An 18426-nucleotide genomic window follows, 5' to 3' on the forward strand; every position below is an offset into this window, starting at 1 on the left:
GCCCCCACCTGGAAAAGTATTATCTCTCTCTTCCCTCCGCTACCCACAGAAACTTCTGCCTTCGCCATCGTTCCCAGCACACGTATAAAGTGCGCTGCAGCCTGGTCAGATCCCCTCGAAAGGATCCACTAACTTCCATCCATCTCCATCTGCTTGAGTGGGGAGGTGGCTCAAGAGAGGCAACAGGCCTCACCTAGGAATGCATCTCAACTCTAAGGCAGCGGCCATCATATCATGTGGAAGATAGAGCATATTACAGTAACAACTACAGTAATCAGACATAGAACCAAGACTTCTCGTACTGAGAGGTACTTACCGCATCGCACATTGTTTCCTACCGATGTCTGTAAAGAAAAAAAGACATCGGATTCACTAAAGTAAACTGGAAAAGACAAGTATAAAAGTATTTCATGAGCAATAGCAAAATGAAAATGGCAAGCTACCATCAGTCAACTGCAAGTAGAGAGTTATCCTAAAGCACATAGCACTCCCATGCCACAAATCCTGTAGATATGACTCGCTAATGTTCTTTCTCAGTCTAAAGCACTTTCTTAATCTATGAAGCAGGGTTCTGATTCGTAGAGAGTTTTTAACCTGGCTTAAAATAGTTTTAATACTCATTTCTGTCTGAAAACGGCCTTAAAAGTGTCATCAACCAAAGAAAAACTTAAGTAAACAATGCTTTTTTCCCGATTGTTTTGCATAATATTGCACCCTGCCAAGGGTTAACCCATGCCTTTTCCTCTTTCCTTTCCCAAACTCTTTCTCTCATTCCTACTTTGTTCTGTTCTCTCCATCGCTCTGCTCTCTTGCTCTCATTCTGCCACTTTTCTCGCTGTCCATTCCTTCATTTCTCTATTTCTAGCAGTCTGCCCTTCCATGCTTCTTTTCCATCCTTTTTGGGAGGATACCCTAACTGGCGCTCCCCGACTCATGTGCTCCGCGTTTGACATTCTTGCTTATTGTTTCAGGTTTTAATCTATTTACTGAACTGTAAGTGACATGCGGCTACCTATGTGAGGGCCACTAAAGTGCTGTACAATACAAAACAGAAATATTAATTGATAGCTAAGGAATTTCTGTTGAGTCTCAAATAATGGTATTCTGTAAGAATATAGGTAGGTTAGAGCTTAAAATGAATTGTATGGTGACCATTGAGGTATGAATACTGAGGTACAAGTTGTAATAATAAATATGTATCTCTGCTTTACCATATGCCCCACTCTTGATATCTAAATTGGTTGAGAAAGAGATAATGTGTGTATTTTTTTGCTTATTGTATGTTATGAAAGGATTGGGCCATGGAATGTGAATTTGAAATTATTCCCCTCTTTCCAGTATTAAGAAGGAATTATCAGCATTGTGTGCAAGAGTTGTTTGTTTCATAAAGACAGCAGTTTTGGGTATGGCTTTGTAAGAAACCAGGTTTTTGATTGGGGGTTGGGGGCTCAGAGACCCTTCTAAAACAACAACCACAATCCTTGTCACGGTGAACCACAAATGTCCCTAAATTACCCTGTGCTTAGCCCTCTGGCAGCTCGACACAAAAGCAGTAAGGCTTTTTTTAATATTCAAACATCTTTATTGAGTTTTGCAAAACAACATAGGAAAATGACATTAGGATGTAAACTGAACATAGTGAAGGGAGTGAACTGGGCTGCACAAGTCAGAGACTCACAGACTGGCGGGCACTGGTCAGGTGGTGCATTGACCATCTGGGCCAGAATGCTCTCCTCTTATTAAGAGTCCTCCAGCCTGCTGCAGACTAGTGCACTGGTAAACGTTGGCACATTAAGGGTAAAATGGACAATATCAACAATTGTTAATCACATGCCGCTTTTTATATCCAAAGTAATTTCTTGACTTCTACATTTATGTTGTGGGCTGCAGCAAAAACACATGGAGTTGGGATTTTGCCTTACATAAGAGGGTAGGATCATTACTGTCATTTCATGACCCTTTGAAGGCTCTTGATTCCGCGATATGGAGAAATATTTTCTCTGCTGATGGACGTTATTACACCAGCTACAACTGACACGGTTTCTTTAATCTGATAGAGACATATAGCCGCAGATACCTTAACTTTGAATTCACCCTAGACGCAAGACTGGAACCGGAATTTTTTCAGCAGTACCTCAGCACGTCTGGGAGCAGTGTAGTGACTCCGTGCTAATGCGACTCCAGATGTGACGTCAGTGGAGTCATATAAGTCCCCACCAATGCACAGTCAGTTCCTTCTTTTCCACACGGCAACACGGATCCGAAGTGGCGGTTCCTCAGGCTGTTTGTATTTTTTTAAGCCTACTTCGACGCCTTTTTGCATCAGGGAACATTCTGCCTATGCCTTCGGACTTTAGGACGTGCAAGTCCTGTGCTCAACAGATGTTGTCAATGAATCCCCATTTCATCTGCATGTGGTGCCTGGGGGAGCACCATGACTCCAAGGACCACAACGCCTGTAAGCGACTGAAGACAAAGGCCTCACGGGTGAGGCGGATGAAGCTTCTGATAGCACGGTTCTCCCGGTCTTCTGAGTGTAGGCGACGTCGGTCTCCTTCCTGCTCTGAGGTTCCTGCTCAGGGCCGTTCAAGAAGCTGTTCCCATGGATGTCGCTGACCTACATTGCGATAATCCTGTTGTAAGGGATTGAAGTTGCGGCGGCCTCGGCCTGACAGTGTATTGACGTGGTCTCTACCGGCTCCTCATGTTCCATAGCGGAGGACGTCGCACAAAAGTCAACCCTGTGCCTTTCTCCTTATCCTGGAGCTGGGGCAACTATGACCCAGATACAGGCATACTAACATGCTTTACATGCCATTTTTGGTTCCTTGCTTTCCCCTGGAGCGCTTTCAGGCCTCAAGGAGGTAGAGGGTATTTTGACTGGGACCACACTGGTGGGTTTGTCCTCTGTGTCAGTCGAAGGCTCTGACTCCGTTCCTGGAGTCATCATGGTATCGGTGCACAGCCAGGTACGGCTTCCAGCTGTGATGCTGGTGGCGTCAGATGAAGTCGTAGAGTTTGAAGTTGATGCGAAGCCGCCCTGACATCAGTCGGCGCCAGAGACACCGCTCTTAGACTCTGCGACTCCCTCATCCTCTCCTTTGCACCCTGGAGTCAGTTCCATCTCTGTTGCTGTTTCCCCAGGGTTGCACGGTTGTTCAGGAGTCGATAAAGGAGGGGAGTGCCAATTTAATAAATAGAGCATTCTGATTGACCCAGGGAGCTTTATTTCCCTTGGACCATCTCGCTACTGAGGATGAGAGACTCCTGAGAGAGAGTGCTCTAATTTGGTTGCCAGCAACATGAGGAATTTTCATGGTGGCAATTACAGGACGCAGAGACTTAATCACCTGTCCTGAAGTTGTGTAAAAAAAAAAGACATATAGGGGCAGGGTAGGTTTTCCATGACCCTTTAGACCCTATGGGGGGCATGAGTCTCTGAAGGCCCCTGGGAGGACACCCCCAAGGCCAACATTGCAGCAAATGGGGAGATGGGCCGAGTAGCCACCCTCCCAGAGCCTGAAAAGGCCACAGCTGCCCTACCCCAGGGCTGATTCCTTAAAGGGAAGGGGGCCGCACAGCCCCTCTCCCTGAATCACACCCCCGGGCCGGCTTAGCAGCTATGTCTTGGGGTGCCCTACCTGGGACATAGCGGTTTCCCTGTCCACAACAGTGCAGGCAGGGAAACTTGTGTTTGCTCTCGCTTGGCGGGAGCATTTTAAAAGTCCTGACAAGCAGAAGCAAACACCATGTCCGATCCCAGCTGACGGGAGCTTAAAAGATGCTGAATCTGCCGGGAGTGGATTAGGATTTCTTTCTGTGGGCCGGGAAACCAATCTAGACATTGCTCCCGCTGGCTGGGAGCAGCATTATTAGCTGCTCCCTGTGGGCAGAAACAATGCTGGTTCCTGCTGGATGTAGGGAGCTGGCTGGGGTTGCGGGGCCTTGGGCCTCCACCGCAACCCCCAACTAGGATATGGTGGGTCCCCTGGGTGGGAACTAGGGCACCCACCTTGTGTTAAACCAGGTCTCGGGATGGGGTCTCAAGGGGCCAAAATCAGAACTAGGAGGCTGGGCTGCATGCCCCCCCCATCCGCTTTAGTAAAGTGCTGGGGGATGGGCTTCCTGGGGCCAAAGTCGACCTGGGGAGGGGGCTGCATACCCCCCTTTACTGTAGTGCAAGGCCCCAGAAGAAGGAGTCTTTGGGGCCCGAAATCAGTGGGGTGGTGGTGCAGCTTATACCCCTCCCTCCGGGGATGGGACCCAGGGAAGGGGCTGCGTGCCGGGCCCCAAGGGATAGGGTCCCAGGGTGAAATCTGCTTGGGTTGGGATTCCTCTTGCCACCCCCTCCCCCTATACTATAGTTACGGACCTGGGGGAAAGGGGGCCCCAGGGCTTAAATCGTCCTGGGGAGGTGGCCCCATCCCCCTCCCTTTAAAATGCAGTTGGGACATAGAGGATGAGGTCCCCGGGGCCAAAATCGGCCCAAGACGGGGACCATGTGTGCCCACCTCCCCATAAAAATTGCACTGGGTTCCAAGGTATGAGATACCTGGGTCAAAATGTATTTGGGTAAGGACGTCACATGGACCCCCTCGACTTTAAAAAAAAAATGCTCTGGGGTTATGGGGTCCCCAGGGCTAAGCCCCATTACGGCAGGGGGTTGCATTTACAGATTGGAATTAATTATTACTTTACTTTAAAAAAAAAACTAAAAATTCATTGGAAAAAAACAAAGGTCAAAGTAACAGTATAGTTAGGTGTGATAACAAGATCTCTTTCGAAAAAGAAAAAAAAAACACATTGAAATTCACTGAAAAGCCAAAGGTTTAAGTAACATCATAGTTAGGTGAATTTGTCAGTGTCAACATTACCATTTTGAACAAAAAAACACAGAAATTCACCGGTTGTAGTTAGCAGCGCTAACTATAACTTGCGCCCCCGCCATGCACTGCTTATGACCACATATATGATATCACTCAAGACATGTTCTATGTCATTATTTATGACATCACTGATGACATCACAAACATCATTGATATTCACTGAGGACATCATCCAATGAGTGTGTTAGTTTGTTTTATAGTGAACATAGTGGCAGTTAACTACAGTAGTACTTATCAGCGTAATTTTGTACAGCTTGGGTGCAGCTGATGGGTGTAAGTATTTACAAAACATGCGTGCTCCTAATGCTCCATAGCTGTGTAGAAGTATTGAGCACACTATAAATGTTTGCAGTCGACTTGTATTCATTATGTTCCACACAACTTTTTTCTGCAGAAAAAGTTTCCAAAAGAATCTAACTTTTGAAGGCGGCCTTGAGTTATTAGAGAGAATCATGTCACCATGATAATTTACACCTAACATTGAAGAGTGTGTGCACCAGGTACTAACCTCAGTATGCATGCTTATTTTGCTTTAGACAAAGAGCTATCTGTAAAGTTTTCACCACAATATGAAGGGAGCAGGTACTATGATCTTTAGCACCTTCAGCTTGGTTCCAGTGACACAGTGCGCACCGGACCAATGTCTTCCTAAAAGTGGCATTTTTCAAAATTGTAATCCAAAATCCAACTTTACCATTAAAGAGGATTTTAAATTACAAAGTCCAAGCGTGATATTTCTACCTGCTCTCAATCAAGAGTAAGCACTTATTAATGAAATAAGGTAACCCAATGTTATCCAATGGGGGAGGTAGGCCTTACATTAGTAAAAAACTGATTTCAGAGTTTTTCACTCCTAGGACATGTAAACGTAAACACATGTCCTACTTTTTAAATACAAAGCAGCCTGCCGGATAGGCTGTTTATCGCCTACCTTAAGGGTGACATATTTGTATTAAAAAGGAAGGTTTAGGTTTAGCAAAATGATTTATGTTGCCAACTCAAAATGGCAGTTTGAAACTGCACTACAGGCTGCAATGGTAGGCCTGAGACATGTTTTAAAGGGCAACTTTAGTAGATGGCACAGTGAATGCTATAGCCCCATTAGCAGCATTTGATTTATAGGCCCTGGGTACATGTAGTACCATATACTAGGATTAAAAATACATTAAAAGTGTCAATCAGGTGTAAGCCTATTTTACCATGTTGTGAGGAGAGAGCACAAACACTTTAGCACTGGTTAGCAGTGGTAAACCGCACAGAGTACTAATGCCAACAAAATATTTAGGGGTAAAGACAAAGGTTTGGGTTTGACCCTGCAGGATTTATCTGCTGAGTACCAGTCAAGAGAACAATATCATTGGCTTTGACTCATAATAGTAATATGTATTAAATAGTGGACTACAAGTATCCTAGAGCCATTTGATTTCCAGAAACTCGATTGCAGACAACAATGAATCATTCTGCTGAAAACGTACCCTGGATACAGGAGAAACTATTTACCATCCTATGCAGGCTCACAATATGAAGCTCAGATTACTAACAGTGCTGTAAGATGTCCTTATCAATTATACGGATAGTGAATACCAGCACTTTAACCTGTAGAGAACAAAGGAGAGAAAAGTAGAACCTATTTGCTTTTTACTTACAGTGGGTATACAATTCCCTAAATACAAGCTTCACAGCATCTTTTCCAAAGAACCTCTTGTATATTAGATTTAGCAAAAGAAAGTTCTAAAAACATGTTAAAAATCGGATCAGCATAATATTACTGAGCAAATAAACCATTCAGTGTCAAATCATAATGTATTTGTCATTTGGTTACATAAATATATAATTGTCTGAGAACTAACGACTTCCGTGGAAGACCCTTGAAATATAGTCACTTATGTGTCACAGTTTCTTTCAGACAACACCTTTGCAAATGTAAACATTTCTTAGCAGCAGAGTGGTATCTGTATTTGTTTTGGGGGGCATGGCCCCAAGCATTGCCAACATGAAGGCAAGTCTCATCACCGTGGGTAGGGTTATATTTTCTTTACAAATTGAAAAATGATGCAATTGTAGAGAATTATTTGATAGAGACTTCTATCTGCAGGTTCCTTACCTCAGAATATTCCCTAGGCATCAAACTGGATCCCCCAAAAAATTAAGCAATCCCCTTGCAAGCCAGTAGGTGGGGTTGTTCAGCTCCATGTGGCTAGGAAGGTAGGAAGGTAGGATCCTTCTGCATGGTTACCCCCCACTTTTTGCCTGGTGCTAAGCTGTTTTGACTAGCCTGACTGGGATCCTGCTAATCAGGACCCCAGTCTATCTGCTTTCTCCCTGAAATTGTTGTGGTTAGTACTTAGGTACATTCCAGATTGGATACTTGGGTACCCTTATAATTCCCTAGTGTATGGTACTAAGGTACCCAGGGCATAGGTACCCCAAAGGTCCCCCATGGGCAGAGGAATGCATTATGCCACCCATTGGAAACCATTCAAAATGGAACTACAGGCCTGCCATTGCATCTTGTGTGAGTTGGTTCTAGCACCACTTACTAAAGATATAAGTTTGCTATATCTTGGGTTACTGCACTTAAAATCTATAAGTCACCCAAATAGCAGGCCTTTGCAATTCTGAAGGCAGGGTGCTTGCTTCTAAGTGAGAGGGTGCCCCTGCATGAGCAGGACCCCCCTACAGCCTACGGAGTCCATTCTTCTGGGTTGTCAGTGAAGCAGCTGTATACCATATAGAGGGGCACAGCATAATTACGCAATGACCATCTCGAAACTGGCTGCAACGAATCCTATCATGTTTGGTACCCAACATGTTAAAATCATAGCCCCTGTGGGGGAGGTATGATTCAAAGTACTTGAAGAGCCCTCCGTTAGGCTCTCAATGTTCTCGATTCCAACCTTCTAGACCCGGACAGCAGAAAATGGTTGCTGCCGACCAGAGACACATTTCTGCCCTCATGCTGCTGAGCCAAGCTCGAGCAGGAGAAGGCAGAACAATAGGCATCCTGTCACAAGGAGCTGGGACCTTCTCCCAGAGAGGATTTAGTGTATTGGGACTGGGTGGATGCGCTTGCCGGCGCCACTAAGTCTGCATGAGGGGCACATATGGTAACCAGTTCAAACCTGTCCTGGGAGTCGTAGTCTCCCGCTCTGGCGTGAAACTGGACAAAGGACATGGGAGTTACCTAACTTTGCCACTGGACTCAAGATAGCCTGGCTGATGAGGGTTATGAACTCGAAACCGGTCCCAGGATGCTTGTTTCCGGTCCAGGGAAGACATGGCTTGGCAGTTCGGGCTGGACTGTTCCCATGAGGCACAGGGTCAGACTGATTTGCATATGGCCATGTCTGAACTGGGGTGGTGGAGTGAGCTAAGGAATGATGATGGATTAAACCCAGATCAGTTGACTGGGGGTGAGTGTTTGATTTGCTCAAGCGCTCCGTCCATCATCCCCTTTGGTATCGCTTTGTTCGCCCTAAGTTGGCAGGGTATGTCCAGACGTGGGTCCCTTGCTCACTTTGCCACTGGACTCAAGATAGCCTGGCTGATGAGGGTTATGAACCCGAAACCGGTCCCAGGATGCTTGTTTCCGGTCCAGGGAAGACATGGCTTGGCAGTTCGGGCTGGACTGTTCCCATGAGGCACAGAGTCAGACTGATTTGCACATGGCCATGTCTGAACTGGGGTGGTGGAGTGAGCTAAGGAATGATGATGGATTAAACCCAGATCAGTTGACTGGGGGTGAGTGTTTGATTTGCTCAAGCGCTCCGTCCTTCATCCCCTTTGGTATCGTATACCATATAGAGGGGCACAGCATAATTACGCAATGACCATCTCGAAACTGGCTGCAACGAATCCTATCATGTTTGGTACCCAACATGTTAAAATCATAGCCCCTGTGGGGGAGGTATGATTCAAAGTACTTGAAGAGCCCTCCGTTAGGCTCTCAATGTTCTCGATTCCAACCTTCTAGACCCGGACAGCAGAAAATGGTTGCTGCCGACCAGAGACACATTTCTGCCCTCATGCTGCTGAGCCAAGCTCGAGCAGGAGAAGGCAGAACAATAGGCATCCTGTCACAGGGAGCTGGGACCTCCTCCTAGACAGGATTTAGTGTATTGGGACTGGGTGGATGCGCTTGTCGGCGTCACTAAGTCTGCATGAGGGGCACATATGGTATCCAGTTCAAACCTGTCCTGGGAGCCGTTGTCTCCCGCTCTGGCGTGAAACTGGACAAAGGACATGAGAGTTACCTCCCCCTGTCCAGACCCTGACCTGGGATGGTCCCCTGAATCGTCCCAACCCTTTCCTTAGTGTACTTAAGGGCTTTCCTGGGTGTAGGTCCCTAGATTTGTCATGGGACAAGATTCAGATCAGACACCACTTCTTCTACCATCTGAGAACTCTGGACTTCGTTTGGGCTCAACTTTGTTTCCCTTCCAGTCTGCTGCATGGTCTGTGCCTGTGCTTCATACAGGAACCTTCCAAGGCCTGTTGGCATCAAAGACACCCAAGGAATCTCCCTTGAAGTGAAGGAGTCACTTCCCTGCATACGCAGGCACCGCAACTAAGTCATCCGGTCTGCTGAGCCTGAGCTCCTCCGGACTCCGTAAGGTTCTGCAACACAGGTGGTGGTTTTCTACAGCTCTCGAGGCCAGCCCTGCCCTCTCACCAAGTATCCCTCGTGGGGGCTGCAATACCCGAACCCCTGTGCAGCGCAACAACTTGCAATTGCAAAGGCTTGTTGGCTTCCTTCCAAGTAGATCTTCGGGCTCTAACTAGCCTTAACCTCAAGCACCTCCAGTGACCAAAGTCTTTGTTCACATTGCATCGTGTGCACCGTGGCCTGCATCTTTTGGTGAGCTTCACCTTTGTTTCTTTTGGGCTTCTCTGATTGCTCAGGGCCTGCCCTGAGTCCCCTGCTTGTGATGAGTCCCCTGGACCTTGCTGGTCCTGACGTTGCTCTTTCTTCAACGCCTGTGTAGGTTGAATTTGTCAAGGCTTGTTGGTGCTCCCGCCAGACACCGACCCCCAGCACTTGACATCCTTCGTGGGACAGCTCGTGCATGGCTCCTGGTCTTCCTCAGCATTGTTTGGTCCTCACAGCTGCAGAGTCAAGGTCATCATCATCTCTCCTGCAACACCCAACATCGGACGGCATTCGTCTTCCAAGTCTCCTGGTCACTCCTGAGTGACATAGACTGTGCCCCCTTTGCTTGCAGGTACCTCTCATCTAGAATCTACCTTTGTATTCCACCGGACACTTTCTCCTTCTTCAGCAGCGGCACTTTCTTGAAGTCCTCCATTAGGTTCGACGGCGGTTTCCAACACCACTTCACACCTTTGCAGCTGGCTTCCCTCGTGTAGGTAACGTGGGTACTAGGGTATCCATGGGTCGGGTGGCTCTCCAACCTTCTGCCTTCCACAGGGTTGCTTTAGGGTCCACTGGGTAGGGTCCTTAATCTTTAAAAATCCAACTGCGACTTACACATAGACTTGTACGGTATACACGGTCGTGTTCCCACACTGCACACACTCTCCGTGGGGTTCCTAGTCACTCACCTTAGGTGGTTTCTCGGGTCCCCAGCACTTCTAAGACCTCTTGACATTGTCTTGACTCGAATTGTGGTTTTTATACACTTTCTTAGTATATGGTTTGGTCCCCCCCTGGGGTCCACTGTGTATTTAGTGCTATTTACTGTATTTCAATGCAAAGTATTGTGTGCATTGTGTTTATCTCCATGTAGGAGATATCGAGGCGTATTAGAGAATATTATGTAATAAATACATATTTTTTATAAATTCCATGTGTGGTTCTTTTTCACTTAATCTATGCTATAAGATTGCATTCTGGTAAAACAAACTGCTTTACACTCCTTCTGGACTAAGCCCGAAGTCTGCTCTCCACGGCTACCACTTAGAGAGCTTTTTAAGGTTGTCTAAGACCTCTTAAATCACCATAAGGGTTGTCTGGACTGGTGAAGGGTGCCCACTTACATAAGTGGAAATCATATACCAGGCCAGCTTCTCACATGGCTTCATTGGCATTCTCCGTGCTTAATGCGATGTGCGCAGTGTCTATATAGGCACCACCCCAGCTTGATACCACAGTTCATTCTTTTCTGTGTGGATTCAGACGAGCCACTTGGTGTGCCTCTGATGCCTGGAGCAGGACCATGACTCTGCGGCCTGTGTGGAGTGCAAGATAATGATCTCAAGGCCATGTGAGCAAGTCATGAAGTTTTTGGCCACTCATCATGTGACTCAGCGCTGCTTCAGATCCTGTTAGCGAGGGAGGCCTCACCACCACTCCTGGAGTCACTCATGTCAATCTTTGTCGCTATCCCTGATTTCCTTCAAATCCTGTTAGCGAGGGAGGTCTCACCACCACTCCTGGAGTCGCTCATGTCAATCTTTTATTGCTATCCCTGATTTCTTCTGGTATATCCCATGAGTAGAAGTCCAAGAAGTAGAAGTACTCCTTGACTTCTAAACATCGCTCCCATTTTTTGGACAATGCCTAGGAATGACACTATAGATCCATACCCCGCTCCCAGGTTGTTCCTGTGGAGCAAGTATCTGACACTGGGTCTATTCCACACTTCTCCAAGATTCCAGGAGCAGGAGTGACCCCCATCCAACTATGAGAATTTTATGAGGCGATGCGCCTCATTTGTGGGTAGTCAAACCCCTCTGGAGCGCCTTCGGGGCCTGGGGGTTCAGAAGAGCTTCTGACTGGGACTTCATCAGCGCGTCCACCCTCTGCACCAGTCAGACTGATTTGCATAAGGCCATGTCTGAACTGGGGTGGCGAAGTGAGCTAAAGAACGATGATGGATGAAACCCAGATCAGTTGACTGGGGGTGAGTGCTTGCAATGTTCAACACTCCGTCCATCATCCCCTTTTGTTTTGCTTTGTTCGCCCTTAGTTGGCAGGGTATGCCCAGACGTGGGTCCCTTGCTCACTTTGCCACTGGATTCAAGATAGCCTGGCTGATGAGGGTTATGAATCCGAAACCGGTCCCAGGATGCTTGTTTCTGGTCCAGGGAAGACATGGCTTGGCAGTTCGGGCTGGACTGTTCCCATGAGGCACAGGGTCAGACTGATTTGCATATGGCCATGTCTGAAATGGGGTGGCGGAGTGAGCTAAAGAATGATGATGGATTAAACCCAGATCAGTTGACTGGGGGTGAGTGCTTGCAATGTTCAACACTCCGTCCAGCATCCCCTTTTGTTTTGCTTTGTTCGCCCTTAGTTGGCAGGGTATGCCCAGACGTGGGTCCCTTGCTCACTTCGCCACTGGATTCAAGATAGCCTGGCTGATGAGGGTTATGAATCCGAAACCGGTCCCAGGATGCTTGTTTCTGGTCCAGGGAAGACATGGCTTGGCAGTTCGGGCTGGCCTGTTCCCATGAGGCACAGGGTCAGACTGATTTGCATATGGCCATGTCTGAAATGGGGTGGCGGAGTGAGCTAAAGAATGATGATGGATTAAACCCAGATCAGTTGACTGGGGGTGAGTGCTTGCAATGTTCAACACTCCGTCCAGCATCCCCTTTTGTTTTGCTTTGTTTGCCCTTAGTTGGCAGGGTATGCCCAGACGTGGGTCCCTTGCTCACTTTGCTATTGGATTCAAGATAGCCTGGCTGATGAGGGTTATGAATCCGAAACCGGTCCCAGGATGCTTGTTTCTGGTCCTGGGAAGACATGGCTTGGCAGTTCGGGCTGGACTGTTCCCATGAGGCACAGGGTCAGACTGATTTGCATATGGCTATGTCTGAACTTGGGTGGCGGAGTGAGCTAAAGAATGATGATGGATTAAACCCAGATCAGTTGACTGGGGGTGAGTGCTTGCAATGTTCAACACTCCGTCCATCATCCCCTTTTACTTTGCTTTGTTCGCGCCAGTCAGGCCCTAAGAATTCACTGGTGGCCCCAGATCGGCCCCGGATATGACTTTGCGACCTCCTTTGTGGACCATTCCAGTGACGATGTTGCTGGTGGCTCCAATCCCATGGTGATTCCCGATGCCGATATAGAGTCGGACTGGTGTTGCTCAATGCCGGCTCTGGCGCCAACCAGGGCCACACCACCTAAATTGGAAATGCAGCCCTATTTTACTTATCAGCCCTCTGAGGAACGCTAATTGAGGAAATCTGAGGATCCCTATAGCTACTTGACCCCCTAGCAAAGTCATGGCCAATAGAGCCTGGTAGGAGTGCCTGGTTGACGCCAGTGGTCTGGACAGCTCACCAGAGACTGGCCTCCTCTGTCCTCCCACTGTAGCTATAGAGGAAGGGACTTCTTTTGCGATGTTTGTCTGGAGGTCCTGGACCTGCAGCTGTACGCAGTTAAGGTCAAGACCAATGTCTTGAAAGAGGTGCTTCATCCTGGGATATCCTCATCCGAACCTTCACTCCCCTTTGATGAAGCCCTCACAGATGTCCTTCTAGGGGTCTTGGCCAAGCCCCGCACTAGCACTCTTGCAGCCATCACCCCACTACCCAGAACCAGCCTTCCTCTCCCAAAACCCCAGTCCTGAGAGCCTGGTAGTCCAGGCCTTAAACTCCAGGATATATCGGGCACATTCCTACAATACCACAGCATAGGAAATCCAAGCAGCAGGATACATTTTAAAAGAGAATTTTTTCTTCCACCAGCCTGGCACTGCAGTCCATGAATACCACTTGCTTAATGGCCATTATTCCTACACTGTGTGAAATACGGTTAGCAAGTGCTGCCCATGTCCCAGGGGAGGAGGATCGGGGCATACTCTCACAAGCTGTTGCTGATGGGAGAGATGCTGCAAAGTATATCATCAGATGTGGATGGGATACGACTGATTCTCTGGGCAGAGCCATTGCTTTAATGGCAATGCTTTAAAGCCATGTCTGGCAGAGGACAACCGGCTTTGAGGGATGTCCAGGCATCCCATATGGACATGCCCTTTGATGGGACTAGCCTTTTTGGCTACAAGGTGGATTCGGCTTTAGAAATATTGAAGGATAGTAGGGCCACCTCTAGGTTGCTGAGGTAAAAATGTCCACAATTTACCTTCTGCCCCTTCTGTGGCTACGGTAGGGGCTATCAGCCGCATCTCTTTTCCCTTAGTCACCACGGCCCTTAGGCATCACAGTCCTTTCGTAGCCGTGGATGCATCCCCCACAAACCTCGTGGGAACCAGAGTCAGAGGTTGATCCAATACACCAACCCTGGCAACCACAACTCAGAGGCCTCTTTAGATTGCCTATCTGCCACCGTAGGCACCCTGTTAATGGCAGGATCCAGCTCTACCTGCCGCAATGGCAGAAAATAATCTCCAGCAGGTGGGTGCTTCAGATCGTCCAACAGGGCTCCCCACTGCCATTCCAACAGGCCCTGCCACCCTTGCTACCAATCCATAATAGTCCAGGAGTACAAATCCATAATAGTTCAGGCAAAGGCCGCTTACTTCACAGAAAAAATCCAGAAATCGGCCAATTCCTCCTGGGAACTTTTTAAAACTGTGGCCCACCTAACAAAAACCCCGCGAGACACAGTATTTAACCCTGATCAGAGTTTCGTCGATGAAATGGCCACCTTCTTCCAAGAAAAGGTACAATCAGTATATGATGACCTTAGCACCATGGTATCCACCATACCTCCTAACATAGAAGGACATACCGACATAACTCCCCCCTGCTTTCCCAGCTTCCCTGCACTTGAAAAACAACAAGTACATGATTTACTAATCCAGATAAAATCCGGCTCTCCTTTGGATCCATGCCCCCCTTATGTGCTTCATCAAATTCCCGAGACCATCGCAAACACCCTGACTCCCCTGCTCAATAAAATCATCTCCTAAGGAGAATTTCCAAAAAACTGGAAAATGGCCTGCATTAGACCTATCCTCAAGAAAGAATCCCTTGATCCTTTTGAACCCAAACACTACCGGCCCATTTCCTGCCTGCCCCTACCTTCAAAAATCTTGGAAAAAGCTATAAATCAGGAAATAATGCGTCATGTGGAGGAAAAAAAGCTACTAAAAGCTACTTGATCCATCTCAACACGGCTGCAGACCCCTACACTCCACAGAATCAGCCCTCATTATGGCCACTGAAAAAATTCGCAAAACCATGGATGAAGGTGGGCGATCGGCCCTGATACTTTTAGACCTCACAGCGGCCTTCGACACTGTGAATCACGCCGTCCTATTAACCCCTTCGACGCGCATGACGGAACGGTTCCGTCATGCACGTCGGTTGCGCTGTGCGCATGACGGAACCGTTCCGTCATGGCCCCGCCCGCGCACGGAACCTTCAGCGTGGCGCGGAAATCCGCGCCGCGCTGAAGGGGTTAAAAAGACTCACGTCACTCGGCTTCACCGGTTCCGCACTGGCCCTTATTGCCTCCTTCCTAACCAATCGTACTAATCAACTGGTCTGGAATGGATTGCAATCCGCTGAATTCTCTCTTCCGGGCGGAGTCCCCCAAGGCTCAGCACTGTCTCCAACCCTTTTTAACCTTTACGTCACTCCCCTAGCTGCCCTGATCACATCCCACGGCCTACAATTGGTGTCTTACGCCGACGACACACAAATTATAGTGTCCATCTCCCAATCTACCGACGCCACTGCAGAACGATTCAGGAACTGCCTCTCTCAGGTTAAGAACTGGATGTGCAACAACTTCCTAAGACTGAATACGGATAAAACCGAAGTCATCGAGTTCGGCCATAAAACTTCCATCTGGAACGACCTATGGTGGCCCCCCGAAGCAGGAACTTGCCCTCTTCCCGTAGACAAGGTCAGAAACCTTGGCTTCTTATTTGACAAAGAACTCTCCTGCAAAGCCCAGGTGAACCAGGTGACCTCAGATTGCTTTCAAAACATCAAGCTGATCAGGAAAGTTCTTCCCTACATCCCAGACACCCTTAGGAAAACGGTAATGGGAGCCCTGGTCTTATCCCGCATTGACTACTGTAACTCCCTCTATTTGGGAGCAGGAGAAAAACAGCTGTCTAAACTTCAGGCAATCCAAAACGCGGCAGCCAGAGCCCTACTAAACATTCCCAGACGCCACCCCACATCCAAGGCTATTCGAGAGCTACATTGGCTCCCAGTCAGGCGCCGCATCCATTTCAAAGCTCTCTGCCTGGTCCACAGATCTCTCCACGGCAAGGGACCCGACGACTTCAATAACCTACTGCCCCGATACATCCCCCCCGCGCGTACTGAGGTCATCCACCCTTGACCTCGTCTGCCAACCCAGAATAAATAAAGCCCGGTGGGGGGGAAAGTCCTTCTCATACCAAGCGGCAAAAATCTGGAACTCGCTACCCCCAGCTCTTCGTGCCCAAAAATCTAAAACGCCCTTCAGAAAGGATCTAAAAACCTGGCTCTTTGTCTAGATCACCCTGCTCCTCTGCCTCTCTCTTTTCTGGATCTGTTAGCGCCAAGACGCCGCGGCATTCGTGCGCTCTACAAATACTTCAGTCAGTCAGTCAGTCAGTCACCAATTGGCTCATGGAGGACCACCTTTTTGCTATTGTGATACGAAGTACTGGCTCTTCTGACCCAAGGAGCCATCGAGAGGGAGCGAACATCAGAAGTAGGTTGTGATTGCTATTCCTGTTACTTTCTACTGGGTAAAAAGGATGAAGGCTTCCATCCTATTCTATATCTACGCCCTCACAACGTCTTCCTGAAAAAGGAAACATTCAGGATCAGGATGGTTACATTGTCTCAGGTTCTGTCTGCTCTCAACCCTAGAAACTGCATGGTACCGCTGGACTTGTAGGGCCCGATTCACAGAACTAACTTAAGACAAAATCCTAAACTTACTACCATTTTAGTATTCACAGAAGGCACTTACTCATTTTGGTATTCACAGAAGGCACTTACTCATTTCGGTATTCACAGAAGTTAGGAGTCCTAACTTTAGGACTCCTAAATGCCTTCTGTGAATACCGAAAGTCTTAAAGTTAGGATGTTTCTCAGTTTAGGAGTGGTAAAGTTAGGACTCCTAACTTTAAGACTTTCGGTATTCACAGAAGGCATTTAGGAGTCCTAAAGTTAGGAGTCCTAACTTTACTACTCCTAAACTGAGAAAAATCCTAACTTTAAGACTTTTAGTATTCACAGAAGGCAATTAGGAGTCCTAAAGTTAGGACTCCTAACTTCTGTGAATACCGAAATGAGTAAGTGCCTTCTGTGAATACCAAAATGGTAGTAAGTTTATGATTTTGTCTTAAGTTAGTTCTTTGAATCGGGCCCGTAGTATGCCTACTTACATATTCTTGTGCTGCCTGCCCACAGACACTATTTGCGGTTCAAGGTAGGTCAAGAGCATTACCAGTTTGCTGTGCTTACCTTTTAGCCTTACTAACGGCCCTCTTGTGTTCACAAAAGTGATGGCGATGATTGAAGCTCATCTGCAAAGATCAGGCAACTCAGGCTTCCCCTAACACGACAGCTGTCTGCTGAAGGCGGGCTTGCCTCAGACAGTTGTCTCCTACCTCCAGACTATGGCGGACTTGTCACATCTACTGTGTGTCACTTTAACGTGCTGAAGTCATGCCTCATTCCTTCTCAAACGCCCCAACGCTCCAATATGGATACAGTTCTGTTTCTGGCTTATCATCCGGAACAGCGAGTCTACGATATCTGGGCTATGATTCTGATGTTTCAACCTCTATCCTGGATTGTGGTGAGACTGATTCTGAGGCTGCTGGGTCTCATGGCCTCCTGCTCGTAAAACACGCCCATTGGCGTATGCAGGCCCTGTAGTGGGTTCTGAAGTTCCAGTGAGCAAAGAATCAGGGGAATCTCTGGATCTGGTCGAGATATCTGAGGGAACTTCAAAAGATCTGGAGTGGTGGCTTACGTTCCATGATTGGATAATCGGTAGACACCTCTCTGTTCCCATCCAGAGCTCACTGTAGTGACAGATGCATCACTTCTGGGTCAGAGCAGCCACCTGGGAGGAGTAGAGATCAGAGGGCTCTGGTCCCCAGTGGACTCTCGGCTCCACATCAACCTATTAGAACTGACAGCGACTCGCCTGCCATTGAAAGCCTTTCTTCCTTTCATCAAGGGAAAGCTTGTTCTGGTATTCTGAGACAACACCACCGTCATGTGGTATTGCAACAAGCGGGCGGAGTGGGGTCGTTGACTCTGTGTCAAGAGGCCCTGCATCTTTGGACATGGTTGGAACATCAGGACATATTCCTGGTGGTTTAGCACTCTGGCGGACTCACTGAACACCAAATCAGACAAACTCAGCCATCAAAGCCTCTCGCATCACAAATTGCATCTTCATTTAGAGGCGGGGCATGGTCTCTTAAAAGATTGGGGAAAACCTTGGTTAGATCTATTTGCCACCACCAAGAATGTGCAATGTCAGCACTTTTGCCTGCTGGAGTTTCCAAGGCGGCTCTCGTTAAGAGACGCATTCCATTTCAAGTGGAGCTCAGGCCTCCTATACACTTTTCCACTAATACAACTTCCATTCAGAGTTCTCAAGAAGATCAAACATGTCCAGGCCCAAGTCACCTTAGTG

General features: G+C 47.8%; 1 protein-coding gene across 2 annotated transcripts in view; it reads right to left on the reverse strand.

Moving 5' to 3' along the window:
- Positions 1-18426, reverse strand: part of LOC146859657 (astacin-like metalloendopeptidase) — a 564873-nt gene that overhangs the window by 436619 nt on the left and 109828 nt on the right. For both annotated transcript variants that reach the window (XR_014979326.1, XM_085646717.1), the window contains exon 2: positions 317-344. Coding sequence is in view for 1 of the 2 variants with exons in the window: in XM_085646717.1 (XP_085502843.1) it covers positions 317-344 (28 nt within the window). In the remaining variant the exon portion in view is untranslated. The remainder of the gene's footprint in view (positions 1-316; positions 345-18426) is intronic.

Source organism: Triturus cristatus, chromosome 3_1 (assembly GCF_964204655.1).
Source record: "Triturus cristatus chromosome 3_1, aTriCri1.1, whole genome shotgun sequence".
Lineage (NCBI taxonomy): Eukaryota > Metazoa > Chordata > Amphibia > Caudata > Salamandridae > Triturus > Triturus cristatus.